The sequence below is a fragment of the Cyprinodon tularosa genome, unplaced genomic scaffold (assembly GCF_016077235.1).
Source record: "Cyprinodon tularosa strain WSP-4 unplaced genomic scaffold, ASM1607723v1 ctg201, whole genome shotgun sequence".
NCBI classification, from domain to species: domain Eukaryota; kingdom Metazoa; phylum Chordata; class Actinopteri; order Cyprinodontiformes; family Cyprinodontidae; genus Cyprinodon; species Cyprinodon tularosa.
Window position 1 is genome coordinate 429,861 of NW_024038739.1, and position 21,421 is coordinate 451,281.

A 21,421-nucleotide genomic window follows, 5' to 3' on the forward strand; every position below is an offset into this window, starting at 1 on the left:
GTATTCCAAATGTTATTAGGGTACAGGAAGGTAACGGACGATGTCGGCTGCTAGGTTGTCCACCTGCCTGTTGACAGAGGGTGGGGCCTAAAAAGTGAAGACAAATGGTCGGTGAATCCGGTCTCCCCACCAAAATGATCTCTCAAAATCCTATCTTGCATAATATTCTATAGGCTTAGAGATAAGGGACCTGGGTGGGTTATGTCAGCTGAGGGCAGGAAGGATGTAATGGGACTTGGCAGGCATTCAAGGATTAAAGAATAAATACTTACATAGAGATGACCTTTGAAAGCACAACCTGCAAAAACTGAGAGAATGAAAAGAAAGAGGACCTCATTAATCAACAGACCTAACATAAGGGAAAGGATGGATGGTTGGAGGAAAAAAGGATGTAAATAAATGAAACAACCGCTAATGCTTAGTCAGCAATCTTTATTCAATCATCTGTCCATCACTAAACACCTTGTTCTTTATTACAAGAACAGACTGGAATGAATCACAGCAACCATCTTCAGCCTTTCATCTCCACTAAAGCCAGCCGGGAGCAGAAGCGTTCTGGTGGATCAGGACCTCTAGAAGGCCAGCAAAGGTCGAACTGCAGCTCTGGTTTCTCTCTTCAACAAACAGAGGATCTATTTCTTACCTGGGAAGCAAAAAGTAAATAGATAAAGGTTTGTAAATAATAAGCACTTAAACACTAGACATTTCCCATTAGCAAGACTTACATTTTCGTTATTAAATAAAAAAATAGGGACAGGCCAGTCCGTGTGTTAATGGACATGATGTTCTAGATTTTAAATCACAATCAGAAACTTTTTCTTTGCTTTAAACTTCTTTATAACTCTACGCCTCTGACAGTTTGTAAATAGTACAGAATCATGTAGATCATTTTCATTTGAGGCTGAAAAGTAAATAAATAAAAAATTTCATGGATTATGAATAATTTGATTAAGCCCTATAGGCTTCACAGTAATCACCACTCTGCATATCTATGGGCTTCTGTTATCAGATATATACATATGAAAAATAAAGAAATCATTTTAAATTGACACTATTTTCAAAATGATCAAGGCTAATTATCCCTGCAAACAGAGATCATTAAATATCTAGTGGCAATAAATGCCCAAAAAATGGATATGATCTATAATTATTTTTCTAGAGATACATTTTAGGGATTTCAAGCTTCTCTGAACCAAACTTTATAATTTCAATAGAATATACTTCTAAATTTGACAAATGTGGAGGGTGCATGGATGGTTGGTTAATAAAGTCAATAAATAGAAGTCTTTCAATACATTTAGAGCGCTAAATTGTTAAATTCCAGACTTTTCTGAGCTGTACAGAATTTTTTTGCAACAGGTAAACACTGATTAAATTGAAGAAGGAATGCAAGTAAAAACAAATGAACACACGGCCAGTTAAAGGCAGGAAGTGGATGTCTCTATTTTGAATGCAGCACAGCACTCCTGAAGCGTCACTATTGTCACCCTCAGAAATGAGCACAGCAGCAGCAAGGAGAGTCTACTGTGAGTGTGTATCCGTGCACCAGTCCACACATGGAATCTATAATCCTTGTTGAGCGCCCTTCCGTCTGTATTTTTTTCTTTCAACTTTCTTCTTGAAAGAGAAAACAGCCACAGCTCCATTGAGAGGGGGACACACACAGAGATCAGCCAGAAATAAAACACAGGAAAACCCAAACAACCCAGAGGGGAGAGAGACCGGAGCAAATACCACGGAAGAAAACACCAATATGGTTACCATGACAACAGCAGAGGAGCACTCTGACCCTAGGGACCAGAGGCTGTGATGTGGTATTTACCCCCAGCCATCATAACTAACATCCATCCTGATCATCTGAGCTTTCAGATCTACCGCGGTTTTTATTTCTGTTTTCAGTATTTGGAGATACGTACTTAATGCAGCTTGAAACAAGAATGAAAATTAAAATAAAACAAGTTAAACCCCCGAACAAGTCTGAACTAGACTGCACTGTTACCAAAAACATTTCTCACAAATGATAAGATTCATGTAGTTATATTTCATAATAAATTCCCATTTACTTTTTGAGATCATATTAACACGGGCCTATTAAATAAACTTGAATGAATTTGTATAATAAAGCTTATTTATTTGAAATAACATAATCATCAGGTCTATACATTGATACTAATGAGCGTATTTATAAAAAAACAACAAAGTTTATTGTTTGAATAGCATAATATCAGGTTATGGGAATGCAATTTAAAACAATAAACTATATGTATTTGTATTAATTACTAGAGATGCACCAATTGTTTTTATCTAGATCCAGTCCGGAAATAAGACCCAAGCTGAGCTTATTGCCCAAGACTTGATGCTGATCCCATTAAACTGTTGAATGAATACACCATATCTTGCCACGTGGGTGAAGGCTTTAGCCTTGACATAAACGTTGTTAAAAAAGGTAACAATACAAATATAATTGTAATTTATTTGACTTATTAACAACTTTAACAATTAACTGGCAGTTGGGAAAAATCCACAGAAAGGCTCCCCCATCACCTGAGCTGCATGGTTCAAAGTGTGAGAACAAAGTAGTGGCCTTTAGTCCGGAAAAAAACAGTAGTCAATATTGGAGCCAATATGTGATCCAAGTATCGGATCGGTGCTTCTCTAATAAATACACACATTAGTGTTCATTTGAGTCAAGTATACTTTATTAATACTACATATATATAGACCTGTTGATTATATTATTTATTATATTAATTATTGCATATTGAATAATGTATTTAATAGGTTTGTGTTAAAATTGTAACAAAAAAAGCAGTTTATTAATATAATATAATAATATGAATCTAAATATTTTGGTAAAATATTTTTGGCGGTGTACAGCATCGAAGCCTTTATCTAAATCTGATTGGTCTTTATATAAAACCTGCACTGTAGTTCAGCAATTAAGACCCAGGAAACTCCAGTAAATGACAGCTTATATTAAACGCCTTAGGAAATAAAAACCTTCAGAGCGTTCAGATGATGGTAAAATCCAAGCCACTAAACAATCATAATGTTAACAACACAAATAGGTTTTAATTCCAACTCTGAGATGAGGGACTAAAGCTATCTGAGGCGCTGTGGCCCTCTGATCAAGAAACTTCCTGGTCACCTCATTTTAAAGGTTTATTAGGGCGAGAAAAAGAATAAGATAGACAGAAATCCTCTCTGGTACAGAAACAAACCTACCTATCTACCTACGTATGTATGTACGCATGTATGTATGGATTTAAACCTACAGTTGCTGAGCTTTGCATGTTTAATAAACACAGATGAAAGCACTTAACACCCAGGGATCTTAATCTAACTTTTAGAAAATGAGAGAAACTGTGTAAGGATAGGGTAGAACATAGGGAATCGCCATGGTCTTTGGCCCAGATTCTTTAACCATAAACAGGATTTAAGCAGCTAGACTGACTTAAGTGTGTTTATTGTACGTCCTTTTCTCACCTGGCAGTTTGAGCCACTTGGGCACCTTGCTAGGATCAGATCCAGTCTGTTTATGTGTAGATGGTTCAGGCTGTTCCTGCACAGCCTTTGGCTCAGCATGGATTGCTTCTTCAGAGGGCAACGGCGGCAGATCCTCGATGGCTGCAGAAGTGGAAGAGGCCTCTGGAGAGCGGAGCATGCAGCTACAGTAACAATATAAAAAAATATATATATAAGTGGTGTGTTGCTCCACTCAGGGATGTTTGCTTTTGATCAGGGCCGTGTTATTTTCCTGGCAGGACAGCTAAGACAACATTGTTAAAGCAGCTCAGGGTCACTTTTAGGCTCTATCTTTAGAAACACTGGAACTTGGTGTGTGCGTGTCTTTCAGTGTGTGTAAGGAGGAAATGAGGGCGTATGGGGCACCTGCTGTTTAGGCAAAACCTCAAAGGGATTCCAATGATGACAGCTTTGTGACAGGAAAATAGGCTGGTTGCTGCAGTATACGAGTACACATGCATACACACACGCCACCAGGTGCACGATTATACACAGAGACACATGTAGATACCTTGCAATGGACTTGTTGGCTTGCAGGGCTGAAACAGAGGTCTCAAGAATATCTCTCTTTATGTAGAAATCTGTGGGGTAAAATTTGGTTGCATTACAGAGCTCTGCAAAAACAAGTATCTAATTGAAGCCGGCATTAAAATATGAGTAAAAAAACCTGCTTTGACGTCTGAGCCGAAGTACACAAGAGCGCCAGGAAACAAGTCGGCCTGGGGGACATAGAAGAGAGCAAATGAGTAAACAGAAGCTTTGAAAATGTTTGGCACATGTTTCAAATTCTACTAACAAACCAAAGTCCTGCTGCCTCCTGCTCGAAGCAAACAAAATATTTTTGGTAAAGCTGAGGCAGAAATAAAGTTTTTATCTAAGCATCATTTGTGGCTGGAGGGGGGAACAGAACCAGCAACCTCTTTCCTTTGAAGCAGACCACAAAATGAGCACCAATCAAATGGTTAGTGAAGAAGAAGACTTTCACCCCTGAAGCATCACATTCTTTAACTGGTGATGGTCCTAATGGTTATAATGGAACAGTTGCAGGAGGATGTCTCATCGAACGTGTAATTTGAGGTGAAAAACACAGACGGGGGCTGGTGGTGGGGAGGGGGTGGGGGGGGGTCAAGACAGAAAATCGGTTCATTTTTGTTTCTTTACACAACAATGGATGTTTCAGCATCAGGTGGAAAAATGAAAACACAAAAAACGAAAAGAAAACCTGTTTTTTTATGTTCAAACATAAAATTTGATTAAAATCTAGACAGCTTTAGTGACCATGGAAATATGGACTCATGGGAACTCAATGAGCCCCCATCATACCTATGGATCTTCATTATTTAATTAAATTCCATTCAAAAATACTTTATCAATCCCAAAAGGAAATCAAATGTTGCTGTAACTCATGGGCAGTTTTCAAATAGTTGTTATAGGTGTTTCAGTAACTTGGGTTTTCCACAACACCTCAAACGAACCATATGCCTCTTACCTCAACTCCACACCACACTGACCTTTAAATTTAGTTTGATTATTTTCATGCTAAACCATGATTTTTGTATCACTTTTAGATACGTAAAAATAAAATATAACTCTTGAATACTTTGTTTTGCACAAAGTTGAATGTGCTGACAACAAAAATCACACAAAAATCTTCAATGGAAACAATATGTATTAACCAAGTTGATGTAATGTTCCTAAAACAGGTCAAAATGAGGCTCTCCTCCCAGACCTGGACTAAAGCATCCACCAACTCTTGTACAGTCTGTGGTGCAACATGACATTGGTGGATAGATCGCGACACGATGTCCTAGATGTGATCATCGGATTCAGGTCTGGCGAATGGGCAGATCGGTCCATAGCTTCAATGCTTTCATCTTGCAGGAACTGCTGACACACTCCAGCCTCATGAGGTCTAGCATTGTCCTGCATCAGGAGGAACCCAGGGCCAACCACACCAACATATGGTGCCACCACACACTATTACTGAGCCACTGCTAAACCGGTCACACTGATGGATGTTGGACGCAGCAGATTGCTCTCCACTGTGTCTCCAGTTTCTGTTACGTCTGTCCCATGTGCTCAGTGTAAACCTGCTTTCATATGGGAAGAGCACAGGGTGACAGTGGTGAATTTGTCAATCCTGATGTTCTCTGGCAAATGCCAAGTGTCCTGAATGGTTTTGGGCTGTGAGCACAACCCCATTTTGAGGACGTCAGGCCCTCATACCATCCTTATAGAGTTGGTTTCTATCTATTTGTGCAGACATGCACCTTTATGACCTGCTGGAAGTAATTTTGCAGGGCTTTGGCAGTGCATCTCCTGTTTCTCCTTTCACAAAGGTGCAAATAGCAGTAATGCTGCTGGGTTGTTGCCCTCCTATGGCCTCCATCACATCTCCTGGTAGAGACAGCAAACCTTCTTTCCAGAGGTCACATTGATGTGCTATCCTCAATGAGATGCACTACCTAAGCCACTTATGTGGGTTGTAGAGTCTGTCTCCTGCTACCATGAGTGGTAAAGCACCACCAACACCTGCAGAACCACTCCTTTATAGACTGTGTCTTGCTAATTGCCAATAATTTCCACCTGTTTTCTATTCTATTTCCACAGCAGCATGTGAAATTGTCAGTGTTGCTTCCAAAGTCGCCAGTTTGATTTCACATGATTTAATCAAAGTTATATTGTGTTGTTTAAGTGTTCCTGTTTTTTGTGAGCAGTGTATATACATATATGTGTGGCCCTAAGCCTACTGATATCCTCTTAGATGGTAGAAATGATCAAAATGCTGTAGGGATCACAAATCTAACAACAAATACTGAAAGCAACAAAAGGACATGTTGCAGGAACCTTCTTATTAGTTCTGTGTAGCAGTGATTCTACATAGGTTAAATGACCTAACCTGCAGTGCAACGGGTTGCTGGGGGTCACATGTTAACACATGCTCTGTCCTTTTTTCTGTCTATTCTGTGTCGGTTTGCTAAAATGAAGCGTATGGCCCTAATTACCGTTATCAGAGACTTGCAAGTAAGAAACTATGTGATACAGCGAACAATGAGAATTCCTGCAATGTCCCTCAAGAAGCCGCACTGCGGATAAGGCGACTGAAATAAGTCCTCTAAGTGTGTCCCTTTGTGGGAGAAAGTGATAGAGGAGTTGTATGAAAACTAAGAGCAGTAAGGGGCAGATGGGCAAGGTAAGTGAGATGTTAGGGTAAATAAATTAAACTTTTTAAAGGGGGGTGCGTGGGCACAAAAGCACAGCCAGCTGTTTCTTATGAGACATTTACTTTGACACAGACTGATAGGTGAAGGCCCTTGCTTTAGTGGTCATCCTCAGAGGTGCAGTGTCTGATAACCATAGCAAAGCAGCAAAGGGGATCAAGGTTAACATGAGACGGTGGCAAAGAGACAAGGACAGGGTTGATCACCATGGAAGGGAGAGTCTATGTCTAACCAAACTCCCTGAACCAGTTTTTTTTATAATCCATTGTACAAAAAGTGTGGCTCTTTACTTGAAATACTGTGTGCGTACTAAAAAGAGAAAGACTTCCTGTTCAAAACAAAGAGAACAAGTTTTTTTATTTCAACTATTTTTCTGTCACAGATGTTTTTCACAAGTTAGTTAGATTTTTTTCTTCCCTTTTTTAAATTTGAAAGTGAGCTAAAGTGGGCAAATAGGCTCTAAGAGAGCAAAGGGAGAAAAACGGCAAAGCTCCACATACTGGGAAACAAACCGGTGACTGAGGCCTCCATAGTGTAATTTACCTCATGACCGGAGAACAGATTTTTAACCCAATTGGATAAAAGCAAAGATTAATGTCTTTCTTGACCCCATTCGATATGAGGAGAGTGGTGGTATTTGAGAAGATATTTTGGACCAGATATGAAATGAAAAAAAGGAGACTATATGATAAGTAAAGACCTTTGACTTTACATGACATAAGACTTTCTTCACGTGATGTAATACAGGTGCTGGTCATAAAATTAGAATATCATGAAAAAGTAGATTGATTTCAGTAATTCCATTTAAAAAGTGAAACTTGTATATTATATTCATACATTACATACAAACTCATATATTTCAGATGTTTATTTTGTTTAATTTTGATGATTACAAATGACAACAAATGAAAATCTCAAATTCATCATATCAGAAAATTAGAATATTGTGAAAAGGTTCAAAATTGATGGCCCCTGGTGCCACACTCTAATCAGCTAATTAACTCAAACCACCTGCAAAAGCCTTTAAATGGTCTTTCAGTCTAGTTCTATAGGCTACACAATCATGGGGAAGACTGCTGACTTGACAGTTGTCCAAAAGACGACCATCGACACCTTGCACAAGGAGGGCAAGACACAAAAAGGTCATCGCTAAAGAGGCTGGCTGTTCACAGAGCTCAGTGTCCAAGCACATTAATAGAGAGGCGAAGGGAAGGAAAAGATGTGGTCGAAAAAAGTGTACAAGCAAGAGAGATAACCGCACCCTGGAGAGGATTGTGAAACAAAACCCATTCAAAAATGTGGGGGAGATTCACAAAGAGTGGACTGCAGCTGGAGTGAGTGCTTCAAGAACCACCACACACAGACGTATGAAAGACATGGGTTTCTGCTGTCGCATTCCTTGTGTCAAGCCACTCTTGAACCACAGACAGCGTCAGAAGCGTCTTGCCTGGGCTAAAGAGAAACAGGACTGGACTGCTGGTGAGTGGTCCAAAGTCATGTTCTCTGATGAAAGTAAATTTTGCATTTCCTTTGGAAATCAAGGTCCCAGAGTCTGGAGGAAAAGAAGAGAGGCACTTCATCCACGTTGCTTGAAGTCCAGTGTAAAGTTTCCACAGTCAGTGATGGTTTGGGGTGCCATGTCATCTGCTGGTGTTGGTCCATTGTGTTTTCTGAGGTCCAGGGTCAACGCAGCCACATACCAGGAAGTTTTAGAGCACTTCATGCTTCCTGCAGCTGACCAACTTTTTGGAGATGCAGATTTCATTTTCCAACAGGACTTGGCACCTGCACACAGTGCCAAAGCTACCAGTACCTGGTTGAAGGACCATGGTATCCCTGTTCTTAATTGGCCAGCAAACTCTCCTGACCTTAACCCCATAGAAAATCTATGGGGTATTGTGAAGAAGAAGATGCAATACACCAGACCCAACAATTCAGAAGAGCTAAAAGCCACTATTAGAGCAACCTGGGCTATCATAACACCTGAGCAGTGCCACAGACTGATCGACTCCATGCCACGCCGCATTGCTGCAGTAATACAGGCCAAAGGAGGCCCAACTAAATACTGAGTGCTGTACATGCTCATACTTTTCATGTTCATACTTTTCAGTTGGCCAACATTTCTATAAATCCTTTGTTTTTATTGGTCTTCAGTAATATTCTAATTTTCTGATATGATGAATTTGAGATTTTCATTTGTTGTCATTTGTAATCATCAAAATTAAACAAAATAAACATCTGAAATATATGAGTTTGTATGTAATGTATGAATATAATATACAAGTTTCACTTTTTAAATGGAATTACTGAAATCAATCTACTTTTTCATGATATTCTAATTTTATGACCAGCACCTGTATATGAAAAGTTTTCAGCCCTGATGTGAAAAAAGGAGATTTTGGACTCAGTGGGATATGAGGAAAACCTTTTTGACTTTATGTAACATAAGACTCTCTTGACCAGACATGATAGCAGACAAAACTCTTGACTCGCTATGACACAAGAAGGGATTTTTGACCTCATGTCAGAAGGTATTCTAAACCAGACAATGAAAATATTTTTGAAGCTATGTAATATGAGAGATGTTTGACTTTACGTGATATGACAGGACATTCTCGTGCCAAAGTGATATGAGAAGAGATTTTCTGTCCTCTTGCCATTCTTCCATAACTTGCCTGGTATCAAAGGGCTTCTGGGTTTGGAAACATTCCTTTCCACACATGAAACAAAGTGATTAAAGTGTGCATTGGTGTGTATGTGCCAGACACATATGGACAGATTTCTTTGGGACATGACAGAAAAAGATTAAAGATTCCTTCTGTGTGTTAAAGATTGATGTATAGACACAGAAAGGGAGACAGGAGGTACATGCCTGGGTGTGTGCGGAGATTAAAGATTTTGTTTTTGAACGCTTTAACGCTTTTAAGTCCCTAATGGATAGAGACATGGGGGTGAAAGGAGGGTGAAGGCAAGAGAGGGGCTGTCTGGGTGCTGGAGGCTTAAAGAAAAGAAAACGGAGTTGGGGTGCAGGAAGGGGGGCGACTAGAGGGAAACAGGTTGTGAGACGGAGAACAAAGACAGTTAACAGACATCGCAACATCTGATTTGATGGGATCCTGACAGGGAAGACGTTCAACAAAGACATTTCAAAGTGGGTCTTTAACGCTTTTCTTTTAGGGTTGTTATTGTGTGCACCAGCTCCACTAATGGACGAATCTTCATCATCATCACCGGAACATGATAAACTTCAAACAGCTCTTACTCCTTCCCCTTTGCTTCCCTGCTTTTCCAGGCGTCAAATAATAAAGCGTCAATCTACTAAAACCCAACTAATAAATCTTAAAATTAAGGAAAAGAACAGAAGGGATTGGACGGAGGGTAGATATTTTATAACTTTGACACCATTCAAAGGCAACAAAGCATCCTGGCTGCCCACTGCTCCCTGTGTGTGTGTGTTAAGATCAAAGAGAGGCCTGTATTAACCCCATGTGCCAGTCTGGGAAAAATCAAGCCCAGCTGGGGTCAAGGACAGTGGAGAAAGGGGTGGGGAGGTGGTGGTAGAGGGAGGCAACTATGAGTAGAAGTGAGAAAAGGGATGGAGGGGGTGGGAATGCAGAGGTTCTTTGAAGAGCCAGCCGGAACATTTTATAGTTCGTCACTGCTCTAGGAGGGAAAAGAAAACTGGTTTTGTTGGGAGTCTAACTCCAGTAGACTTTATCAGTGACAGTGTAGATAATCTTACCTCTATCAGTGTAGCCGAAGGGTCTTTGAGAATAGTTTTTGGTGGCGTGATGACTGTAACAAAAAGAAAAGGTGGGAGTCACAAAATGACCACTAGATTCAGGATATAAAGATGTCCTGCATTTAAGGAGAATGTTTTTTGGGTTTTTTTGAGAAAAAACTGAAAGCAAAACAAAGCTACAGCAATTGTTTAAGTTTTTGAACAGACTCCAGTTTTCACCCCCCTTAAACTTCTTTTAATTTTGTCATATTATCCCTGCAAACCTAAATGATGTGTTGTTTGTTCATTGTCCAATAAATAAAAAAATGTGTTATTCAGTCACTCTAATGTTGTTCATCTATTTAAAATCCAGTGCAGTAAGAGGTTCCCCCATCAGTAAATAGAGATCTTCCCAGTATAAATCAAGCTGTTCAGAAAATGTTTGTTAGAGGTTAATATGTCATAAACAGCATCAGAAACAAGAACCACAGAAAGATGAGAGGAGAAGTTTTGAAAGAGCTCCAAGAGGAAACCCACTTTTTAGAGACGGGACAAAAGCTGAACTTTTTTGGTCCACATGTAGAATATCAACTCTGAACATCACACAGAGTTCAGCACACTTGCTATGAAGCATGATCAGTGGAGGTATCATGCTGTAGGCGTGCTATTTGCAGCAAAGAGAGGGATGTTGTGAAGAGTTGAAGCTAAGTATAGCTGCAAAGGATACAACAGAAGGTTGGACGTTCACCTTCCAACAGAACGATTAACCAGAATAAAAAGCCAAAGCTCCTGTGTAGGGGTTGAGATCAAAGGAAAGCCATGGGCTAAAATGGTCCAGTCAAACTCCAGACCTAAATCAAGAGTAAGTGAGTTTATTTTCCACTAAAAATAGTTAAAGTCTTATTTGCTGTGAACATTTGTTAGGTATAGTAGGGACTCAGCAGGCAGATTTTATTTGAAGAAAATATGAAAATAATGGATAATTCTCCTTCCACTAAGACACTGTGCTGCTTCAAGGTAGCATAACTCAAACAATCTGAATAAATTGCTTTGAATGATTAGTTTTTAATGTGAAAAATAAAAAAAGGCTAAGAAGAAAGGCAGTTTTGATAAAACACCTTAGCTGTTAAAACTTTTTAAGTTTGTAATTATTTATGAGAGAGATAAGTAAAAAAGGATTTTTCAAGCATTAAATACAGTACAATAGATATACAGGTTTAACCACAATGTTCAAGCCCTGTAGAGTCGGTATGTAACATGACTACGCATACACATACAAAGAAAATTAAACAGCAAAAGATTCATACAGCAACTACTGTCATAAGGATGCAGAGTTTCTGAAAGCAACCAATAAACTAAAAAGTGTCAGTGAGTACACAAAAGTATGATTAGATTGCTGTGAATGCTAAAATGACAGGTTGCATTTGTTTTCCTGGATTCGTTGTGGTAATAAGCAGGATGAGAATCCTGGAATCACCACTTTTGGCCTCAGAGAGCTGTTGTCAACAAAAGCTGCACTGCTCTAACAAAAAATAGGAGAGAACGTATCCTTAAAATGTGAAAGTTTGATTTTATGTACATAACTGCTTAAAATGAAACAAAAAAAGAGGGCTGTGGCCTCCGTTTGTGGTAGTTGAAGAAGATAGCAACTTAACTCAACAGTAACTTCAAGCATAAAAGCTTTTTGCCTAGAGAAAGTGAGTAGCAGAATTGTAATAAAGGGCATAATAGCAAAATTATATTTACATTTGCTTTGCATTTAAATTATACCACAGCTGCAGGAATTTAGAAAAAATTGTCAGTTTAAAGAGAAAACATTGATTCTAAGGTGAGGAGGTAACATTTCCCTGCTCATTTGTTTTCTCTTGTGACCAATTTTGAAGTTGAATTTTGTAGTGGGTTTAGCCGATGATGTTGGAATAATTATGGCAAATAGATCAAGATAAAAAGTTATTTTATAACTCTGCTGTGAGAAAAAACAGGGGTTGCAGCTATAAACAGCCTTATAAATGCATTCACAGAAACTTTCTCCAGTTAATAACTATTTTATCCTCTAGAAGTGACCCACTTCATGAACAGGGAAAGTAACGCTACTGCTTTTGCATCTCTGGTAGCCCGGAGACGCATATTACTTCAGTGGAAGGATAAGAATCCTCCCTCCCCTGACTCTTGTCACTCCTACACTTAGAAAAAAATCAAGTACAGCATTAGGGGATGTGTCGTCAAATTTGATAAAACTTGGAATCCCATTCTTTCCTTAGTTGACTCAACTGCTTTAATTAAGATAAACTGACATAACCCCTTTCTAATTGAATCACCACTAATTTTTCCAGTGGTTTGATCTGTTGGACCACCAGCCAGGATTTTAAGAGAGGCCAGCGGTTGGGTAAGGGATTTGGTGGTCAAACCTTAAGCACAACATGTAAAAACTGTTATAGTTATATTTTTTTATTTAGTTCTCTAAGCATTTCAGATCCCTCCTCTAAATTCTGTTTGCTTATTTTCATTTGTTCATATTTTATCATTTTTGTTTTTATTTTTTTTGTAATTTGCTTGTTGGTTTGGTAACCATTCTCCCCTCCTGTTTTCTCGTTACAAGGGAGAGAATCATGTTTGCTTATTTTTAAAATTTTTCACGGTATTTCTGAGTATGTAGGGAGGTGGGGGATAAGTGAAATGTATTCTCATGTAAATGAATGTATTGCACCCTTCTAACCCAATAAAAAATATATATGGTAAAAAACAAAAAGACTTATGACAGTTTCTAATAAGTCAGGATATTAATGCAGTAAAGTGTGAGTTTTGATACAGGGAAATGGTGTGAATAACTAATGGGAGGATAAGTGTCACTTACACAAGTAGAAACTCATCTGAGGATCCTCCAAGTGACTCCTCACAAAATGTCTCACTACACCAACTGGACAAAAAGCAAAGAAAAAAGCATCAGAAACAAGCTTAACCTCCCCACCATCACTCAGCTTGTGGACAATAACTCCTGTTTCAGAAGGAATTTCCCTTTAATTTGTTGTTTTTCTGCTTGCTGTCAAATGGCTGTTGCTCATAATCCCAGGAATTACAGACTCGCCTCATTCTTTCTGTCTCCCATCGCTCTGCTGCGGCTACAGTCATGAATGTGGTTATGGAGCCACAAGTATACAGCACATTGCAGCCATACCTGTGGCTAGTCAGGTGAAATTAGCTCTCTCAGCAATGTGCACAAACACACGCACCTGTCTCAAGAGGCCTGAAGAAACCCTGAAGAACATGTCTGTCTGGAAACTGGACCCTCAGGACCACCTGGAGGTACAGAGGTTAAACAGTCTATATTTTAAAAGGAACATGGTATACGGTGTATTACGACAGTATTTATGTCACATTCACATCATGTCATGCCAAACAATAAATGTGTATTTTGGGATGATTTTATGTGTTGGACCAACATAATACTATCAGTGATGGAAAAAGAAAAAAAATTGTATAATAATTGTTTAATGTCAAAGCCAATACTTTGGAGGGATGGGTGTCTTTGTAAAGATTAATATTTCAAGTCTTGCCAAGGAGTCTAAACTAGACTGGGGTCTGAACTTAGACTGGACCATTTCTAACACATAAACATGCTTTGAGCTAAGCTTGTCATTGTAGCTCTGGTTGTGTGTTTTTGGGTAATTGTTCAGCTGGAAGGTGACCCAGGACTCCCTCAGTCTAACGTCCTTTGTTGCCTCTAACAGCTTTTCTTCCAGTCTGCTGCAGCGCTGCAGAAGGTGAACAGAGTACTGAGAACTGCAGAGAATCTCTTTATGGATCCTCTTCCCTCCATAAAAGACTTTTCCTTCCAGTGCTGCTTGTCCCGAGCCCGTAACATCATCAATGACCCCCTCACACCCCCACCATGGACTGTTCTCCCTGCTGCCCTCTGGGAAGAGGCTTTGCAGCATTCAATGCAGGTCCAGCAGATTCTGAAACAGCTTCTAATTTGTACGAAACAAAATTTCGTTCTGTATACACTCTCTGTATACAAAATGACAATAAAGTTTGCCTAAGTCTAAGTCCAGGACTGCTCTGTATTTAGCTCCACCCATCCTCCATCAGCTCAGACCTGCTACACTGTCCCTGCTGAGAAAAAAAAAAAAAGATCCATAGCATGATACTGCTACCCCCATGTTTTACAATGGAGTAGGTGTCTTCAGATTCATGTGGCAACAGTAACAAAAGATGTTCGTCCATCACTCAGCATCTTGCCGGTTTGAACCCCAGCTTTGTCCACTTCACTGTCTTATGTTGTCTGCTAATTTTGGTCAGAGGGCCCAGTAGCTGTGCCTACACCATAATTCACCACATTCAGTGTGTGTGTGTGTGTGTGTGTGTGTAAATAGATGAATAAGTGAATCTAGTATAAAGTTATTTGGAGAGCCCTGACTTTAAAAAGCACTGTATAAATACAGGTCATTTACCATGTGCACCCCTAGTTTTCCTCCACAGGTAATATAGGCACAAGACTTCCAGTTTAAGTTATATTTACTGTGTCTCCTTAAAACTTCAAACAAAACTTAATATGGCTTCTTTTCTACAGTGGCTTTTTTGAACTGTTCATATAGTATAGATGTGTTGAGAGCTGTGGATTATTACAGTTACAAAAATCAAATTCTGGTAGGTGCTTAATCCTCTCCTCTTCCAGCCTTTCAGTTATGCTCAATACCCATCATGCCTTGGTTTGTTTGCAGCTCTCCTATAAACTTTCCTTTTTTCAAACAATATATGAACAGTGCTGTGTGAGGTGTCCATAGATCTAAATGTTGCTGCTTTAATTTTTTCTCTCTTGTCAGCTTTGATCTTTTTGTTTGTGCTTTTGCTTAGGGCTGGGCAATTAATTCATAAAATCGATTCATTGTATTTTTTGTTTTTGAAGCTTTAATATTTTGAAACCAAGAATTTTTCTCAACCATTGGGCTTCTATATCTCAGGGTGACACTGGTTCATCACTTTTTGTTCTTAGATGTGTACTTATACCTGATAAACTAGCTGACTATGCAACACAACTAGCTGCAGACATTTAGTTTCATATAATCTGTTTCTTGTGAAACATTTCTTACAAGCATTTTCACAGCTTTATTTTTGTTCCCCATTCAATTAAGTCACCTCCCAGAGGGGATGATTGAAATAAAAGCTAATTTTTGAAATTAATGTATGTCATTTCTCATTATTAGAAAATTTAAGGAGGGAAAAAAAAAATCAATTCACTGGAAGAAATCGGAGATTAGATTTTTAGCCCATACCACCTAGCCCTAATGCTGCTCGTGTCTAAGGAGCCTTTGAGGGCTTCTCACACATTTTAACAATTTACTTCCTAGTAGATTGTCTTTGGAAGGCTTTTAGTTGGACTGCATTTATTTAGTGGTATGAAAGAAAAAGAGGCTAAATGTGAATCTATTTTATACATTTCTATGGTTAAGAAAATAGATGTAACCACAAATCACTTTTCTCTCAATTCAATTTTATACTGTACTTCATCTTGGTTTGTCACCAGAAATCCAAATAAAAAAATTTTTATTGCTGGAATGTAATAAAAATCAGGGGTGTTTAAATCTTTGCAAAGCCATGTAGATAACAGAAAAGTGATCATGTCTGGAACATGCTAACCTTGGGGTATCGCTCCATTTTCTCCTTCATTTGAGTTTCTCTCAGAGATTTAGTCAGAAGGGGAGCCTCCTCCAGTAACTTCCTAAAGAAACAGCGGAAAAATACACATGAAATAAGCTGCAGGCTGTTTGTTCGTCTGTGAAATAGACAAGCATGTGTGTGGCCCTGTATGCATGTTGCTCATATCAGAGGCAGAGACTAATTGCTGCGGTCGGGTTCATTCCAGCTTTGGTAATTGCAGTCATTGACATGGTAGCAGCGTGGCAATGAGGCGGCACGTTGAGCTGATGTTGTTGCAGATTAAAGGTTACAGACAGCGAGGTTTCAGCCGGACTGTGTTTGGTCCATGACTGGCTGGGCTTCACAAAAAACGAATTACTAATTGCTCCCAGTACGCTGCGCTGGGAAGCCTTTGTAGTGTGTGATGTTTTATAAAAGGAACCATGTCTGCAAAAGCACACAATGTCTCCACAGCTATGGATATGTCTACAGATAGCAGAGTAAACTCAGTTGCATCTGTTTTAGAGAAGCGCTCATAAATAACCAAAAGCTTCAGACTCATATTAGGATGGACAAAAAAAAAATGAACTTCTAAACACATAGTGGTGCCCTGCTTTCCTCTTGCCTGTGGTCTCGCATCATTGCTATGGTATTTAACAATTAATACTTGCATATTGACGCAACAACAGAGGACCACATGCAAAAACTGACTAATTATCTGCTTCAGAGAGAGCAGGGTTTATAAACTGGGAAGAAAAAAAAATAAAATCAATCACATCTTTTCAACCAGGGGTGAATGAAGGAAATGTGGGGCCCTAGGCAATGACAGGCATGGGGCCCTCTGAATTAAGAAAACAACTCATAATACAGACCCATTATAGTGATACAGTAATTTTTATAGAACAGGCAAACATTATTTACAAAATTTTGACAGGCCTTAATGATGTTTTTAAGATCTCTGAAATGATACAATGTCTAGTGAATATAACAGTTCAAGATATTTTTTATCACATTTTGGAGAATCAAAATGCTTTTTGAGATATTTTAAATGACGTCATCTGATGTGTCATTTAAAGTGTCACACATACAGAATTTAATCAAGATATTTCAGTTAAAGGACGCCATTGGCTGTCCTAAAAGGCGCTAGTTGATGTCATCACCCAGATTTAATTTCATCCAACTGTAGGAGATTCAGAATCCCTGCAATTGTTATAATTCTGTCAAAGCAGTGCAGAAATGTAGCTGGAAGGGAATTATTGTGGAAATATTAAGAGTATTAACTTTTATAGAAAGCAAGTAAATAAAAGACATATAATTCTGCCATTTAGTTCCACACTCAATGCCAACCAATGAAAAAAACCTCAGTAAGAAGCAGAAAGCGGTGAGCAGAAAGGGGGGGGGGGATTTAAAAGAGCAACAATTCATTTTTTATAAACATTGTTTTATAAATTATTTCGCAACCTTGAGCGAGATTAGTAAGAGCGTTAAACCCGTGAATTTCATTTGCAATCTGGATTTGAAGTTTAAAGGTCCTCTCTCTTTCTGTGCTGCAGCAATGCATGCAGCCAGCCTGCCCTGCGTGAATCATGAAAGCAGACAAGATAGAGGAAAGCAGGAGGCAAGGTTACGAATCTACTCGCTCTGGAGAGCAGAGTTCAGCTCTTTTATATATTGTCGCCAAAGTCTCCGGTAGCAGAAAAAAGTCGCAAGATTTGGCACTAGGCGCTTTTTTGAAATAAAAGCGCTAGGGGTCTGAAAAGTCGCTAAATATCACCCAAAAAAAGCGTTAAGTTGGTTACACAGCTCTTTGAGCCATTTGTTTCCCAATGGTTTGCTGCTGTCAGTCTGTTTGGACCTTTCTGCACATGTGCAGCAAATGGACTGATCCAATGTGGTGGACACTGAAGGGGAGCCCCGAGACACACTTAATATTATAAGCATTCTGATGGCATTTTCCCGAAAGGATTTTTATCAAAAACATAATTTATATGCACATATAAGTAAAAACTGTATTAACCAAACATGTAAACAGAGTTTTGTGGGGCCCCCAGGAGCTTGGTGCCCTAGGCAACTTCCTAGTTTTGCCTAATCGTAAATCCGCCCCCGTTTCCACCCACCTCTCACTTTTCAGCTGGGCAAAGCGCTTCCGCACATCATCCACAGTCACTTCAAAGAACTCGTCGGGCAAATCCATGTGGTCCTCAGTCTGACGGGACGCAGAGTCCATGTGGTAGATAAGAGGCTCCCGCTCCACCGGCTGAAAAACAGCGTCTTACAGTGTGTTTCATACCCACCAACATTTTTCCTTCTTTACATACATCACAACCACAAACTTCAATGAATTGGATTTGGAAAATCAACACAAAGTTGTGCATAGTTACGTGGAACAAATTAATTAGGCGGTTTTTGGGTATTCAAACAAATAAAAATGATCTAAAATATATGTGGAAGCTAACTGTATTTATTTATTTTATTACATAAAATTCAACACAGCATCCACCATCTCAAAATGACGAGATGAATTTTATCTGTAAAGATACCAAGACATGGCCATCCAACTTTTCTAATAAGCTGGGAAAGGAAAGCACTGACCAAAGAACAACACAAAGACCCATAGTAACTCTGGAGGAGCAGCAGGGATTCACAGCTCAAGAGGTGGAATCTTTTGACAGGAAAATATTTGTAAATCTGACTAATCTGTCTGTAATGGGATAGTGACAACAAAAAGCTGAAGGTGAGAAATGTTCCATTGGTGATCAGAAGTGAGGCTTTTGGAGCTCCAGGTTGGACATTTTAGCTGCAAAGTTGGAATTCCAAGTCAGAAAAATGAGGCAACAGACCTATACTGGACATCCTCATTTAAGATGGCTGCTTCTTGCATCAACAGTAGTTAAACTTTGAAAGTTTGTAACAGTTTTTCAAGCAGATGTAGCATTAAGTCAGTTGGTTACATGTGTTTTTTTAGTGTTTATAATGCATATTTCTAAGCTGCTTATGTGCAAAATATACAGAGTAGAACACAGTTTTAATCATGAGGATGGCTGGAACAGAGAACCGATAGAAACCTGGAACACTATCACTTGGAGATTATGGTACTCTGATCTCCCAGCTCTGAGGTAACCTGGATCCATCATGTGACCTCAGCTGAACTTTTTGAAATTATTTTGCTTTAAAAACAAAATAATAATAATCAGATTGTACCATTTATATGGTTAAGAAAATTGAGGGGAGGGGATTAAAATGTTCTGATAGCATCTTGTTTGTGGGTTAATAAAAGATGCTCTTCATCCAAGCTGAGCTTAAGAGATTTAGCAGCGCGGAGAAAGGGAAAGGTGGTCAGCTGGTGGTCAGCTTCTAGATGGTTAAAGCTGATGAAGACAGACCCGTAAAAACCTGCTGCTATAACTACAGAGTTAGATGGCTCTTCCAAAGAAAACATATGCTTGACACTTTTAACAGATTTGTTCAAATAAAAACAAACAGACAAAATCTTACAAACATGAAAGCTTGCATTTGTAACAATTAGTGTTGCGCCGATATTGCACTAAAATGGTGGTATTGGTATCAGCGAGTACCGACATATAGGGCACCGATACCATTTTGAGAGCCAAGAGTTTTTTCAACTATTGTCACCCATTCCAGGTAGCCAATAAAAAGTTCTACTGGATTGACCTTGTTTTAGTCTTTTTCCTGCTTCACAAAGGTAGGCTGCAGCTCGGCAAAGCCATGATGGCAATTATTTTAGATCCTAGTATTATGAAGTTCTTCATATATACACAAACACATCGATTTCAAACAGATGGTATCGGTATCCGCCAATACTACACAGTCAGGTATCTGGGCCAAAAAATGGCATTGGCGCAACGCTAGTAACAATACAAAACAGAAAAGGTATGAGGCACCGTATACCAACAAGTCAGGAGAAAATGATTCATGAAGTCATAGGGAAGAGAAAATGAAATACAGTTCTGCTTGAAAGTTTATACACCCACCCTTTAAAGAAAATAATAAATTTACTCTAGTCATTCAAATAACACAAAAAAAATCAAAATGTACAACATGATAATTTAGAAAAATAAAATATTTATTTTAAATAAAAACTAATTCTAAAACAATAATTTGTTTCAGACAAATTAAAGTACCTTGCCCTTTAAACAATGAACCAACATAACTGTCAACAGGTGCAGAAGTCTGAAAAAAATTTCCTGAACATTTTTATAACTGTATTTATTATTACTTTTGACATTTTCCATTCATTTTACAGGCAGCTTAATTTTTCAGTCTTTAATAGAAGGGGATGTAAACTTACAAGCACAAATGTAAGTATTAAATTTCAGTTTCTTTAAACATAGAAAGGGTATACCTCCAAAGATAAAATAAAAATGTTTACCTCTAAAAACTCTTCCTTGTTATCCCCATCCCAGTCCTGCAGGTCGGCAGCTCCTTTAGTCTGACAAAACAGAAATCCAAAAGTCATCCATGAATCATAGAAACATTTAGCAGAGGATTTCACCATCTTGACATCATCAACTGTGAAAAACATAAAGTTTGTTTATAAGGTCAAGAATCTCAATTACATTTTAAGCTCTTACACCTAAAACTATAATAGAAAAGCAATCACCTATGAGCTTATTCATATTCTAGATACACACAGTTCAACTTAAACTTAGCTTAAAATATCAGTAGATCACAGATAAAGTCCACTTTTCTGATCTAACATCACAGTTCTACAATTTCTTGTATGTATAATGTCCTCCCTAAGGACTGTACTGCAACACCACAATAGGTTAACCTTCATTATATATCAGTGGTATTTGATGGAGCCCCTAAAGTAACATTAAAGGGAAAGAATAAATATTGTTTACCATCAGATAATCCCTCCCATTCACTGTGTATTTGAGGCGAATGATTAATTAAGATGGACAAACCTGATTTGAAGATGTATATATACCAGATGCGCTTAAAGTGGGCAACGCAGCTAAGCATTTTTATGTAAAAAAAAAAAAACTTACACTAGATTCCACATAGACGCTTTACAGCAACAGGTTAGACAACAGGTTTCTGAGTAGAGAAGAACTTTCCCTATGTTTTAATCAACTAAATGTCTCGACCATCTGATCAGAAATTTGACTCGTTTACACATTTGCACAACTATAAAGAAGTTCTTATAGAGCACATCTTTAGGTTTTGTATATTAATTTGTAAAAAAAAAAAAAAAAAAAAAAAAAAAAAAAGTACAAAATAGAAGGTGAACTTTGGCTTTCTTTCTACAACTACATTGCATGTTATTTTCCTTTTTTTTGCCAATATAGATGCC

The 21,421-nt window shown here is 38.5% G+C and overlaps 1 protein-coding gene across 1 annotated transcript in view; it reads right to left on the reverse strand.

Moving 5' to 3' along the window:
• Positions 1–412: 412 nt before the first annotated feature.
• aspscr1 (ASPSCR1 tether for SLC2A4, UBX domain containing) overlaps positions 413–21,421 on the reverse strand; it is a 33,782-nt gene continuing 12,773 nt past the window's right edge. The window contains exons 8-17 of the mRNA XM_038284754.1: positions 20,495–20,554; positions 18,222–18,361; positions 16,105–16,186; positions 13,698–13,764; positions 13,322–13,384; positions 10,489–10,541; positions 4,193–4,244; positions 4,037–4,106; positions 3,487–3,668; positions 413–643 (exon numbers count right to left, since the gene is read on the reverse strand). Of these exons, the coding sequence (XP_038140682.1) occupies positions 633–643; positions 3,487–3,668; positions 4,037–4,106; positions 4,193–4,244; positions 10,489–10,541; positions 13,322–13,384; positions 13,698–13,764; positions 16,105–16,186; positions 18,222–18,361; positions 20,495–20,554 (780 nt within the window). The 3' untranslated portion in view covers positions 413–632. The remainder of the gene's footprint in view (positions 644–3,486; positions 3,669–4,036; positions 4,107–4,192; positions 4,245–10,488; positions 10,542–13,321; positions 13,385–13,697; positions 13,765–16,104; positions 16,187–18,221; positions 18,362–20,494; positions 20,555–21,421) is intronic.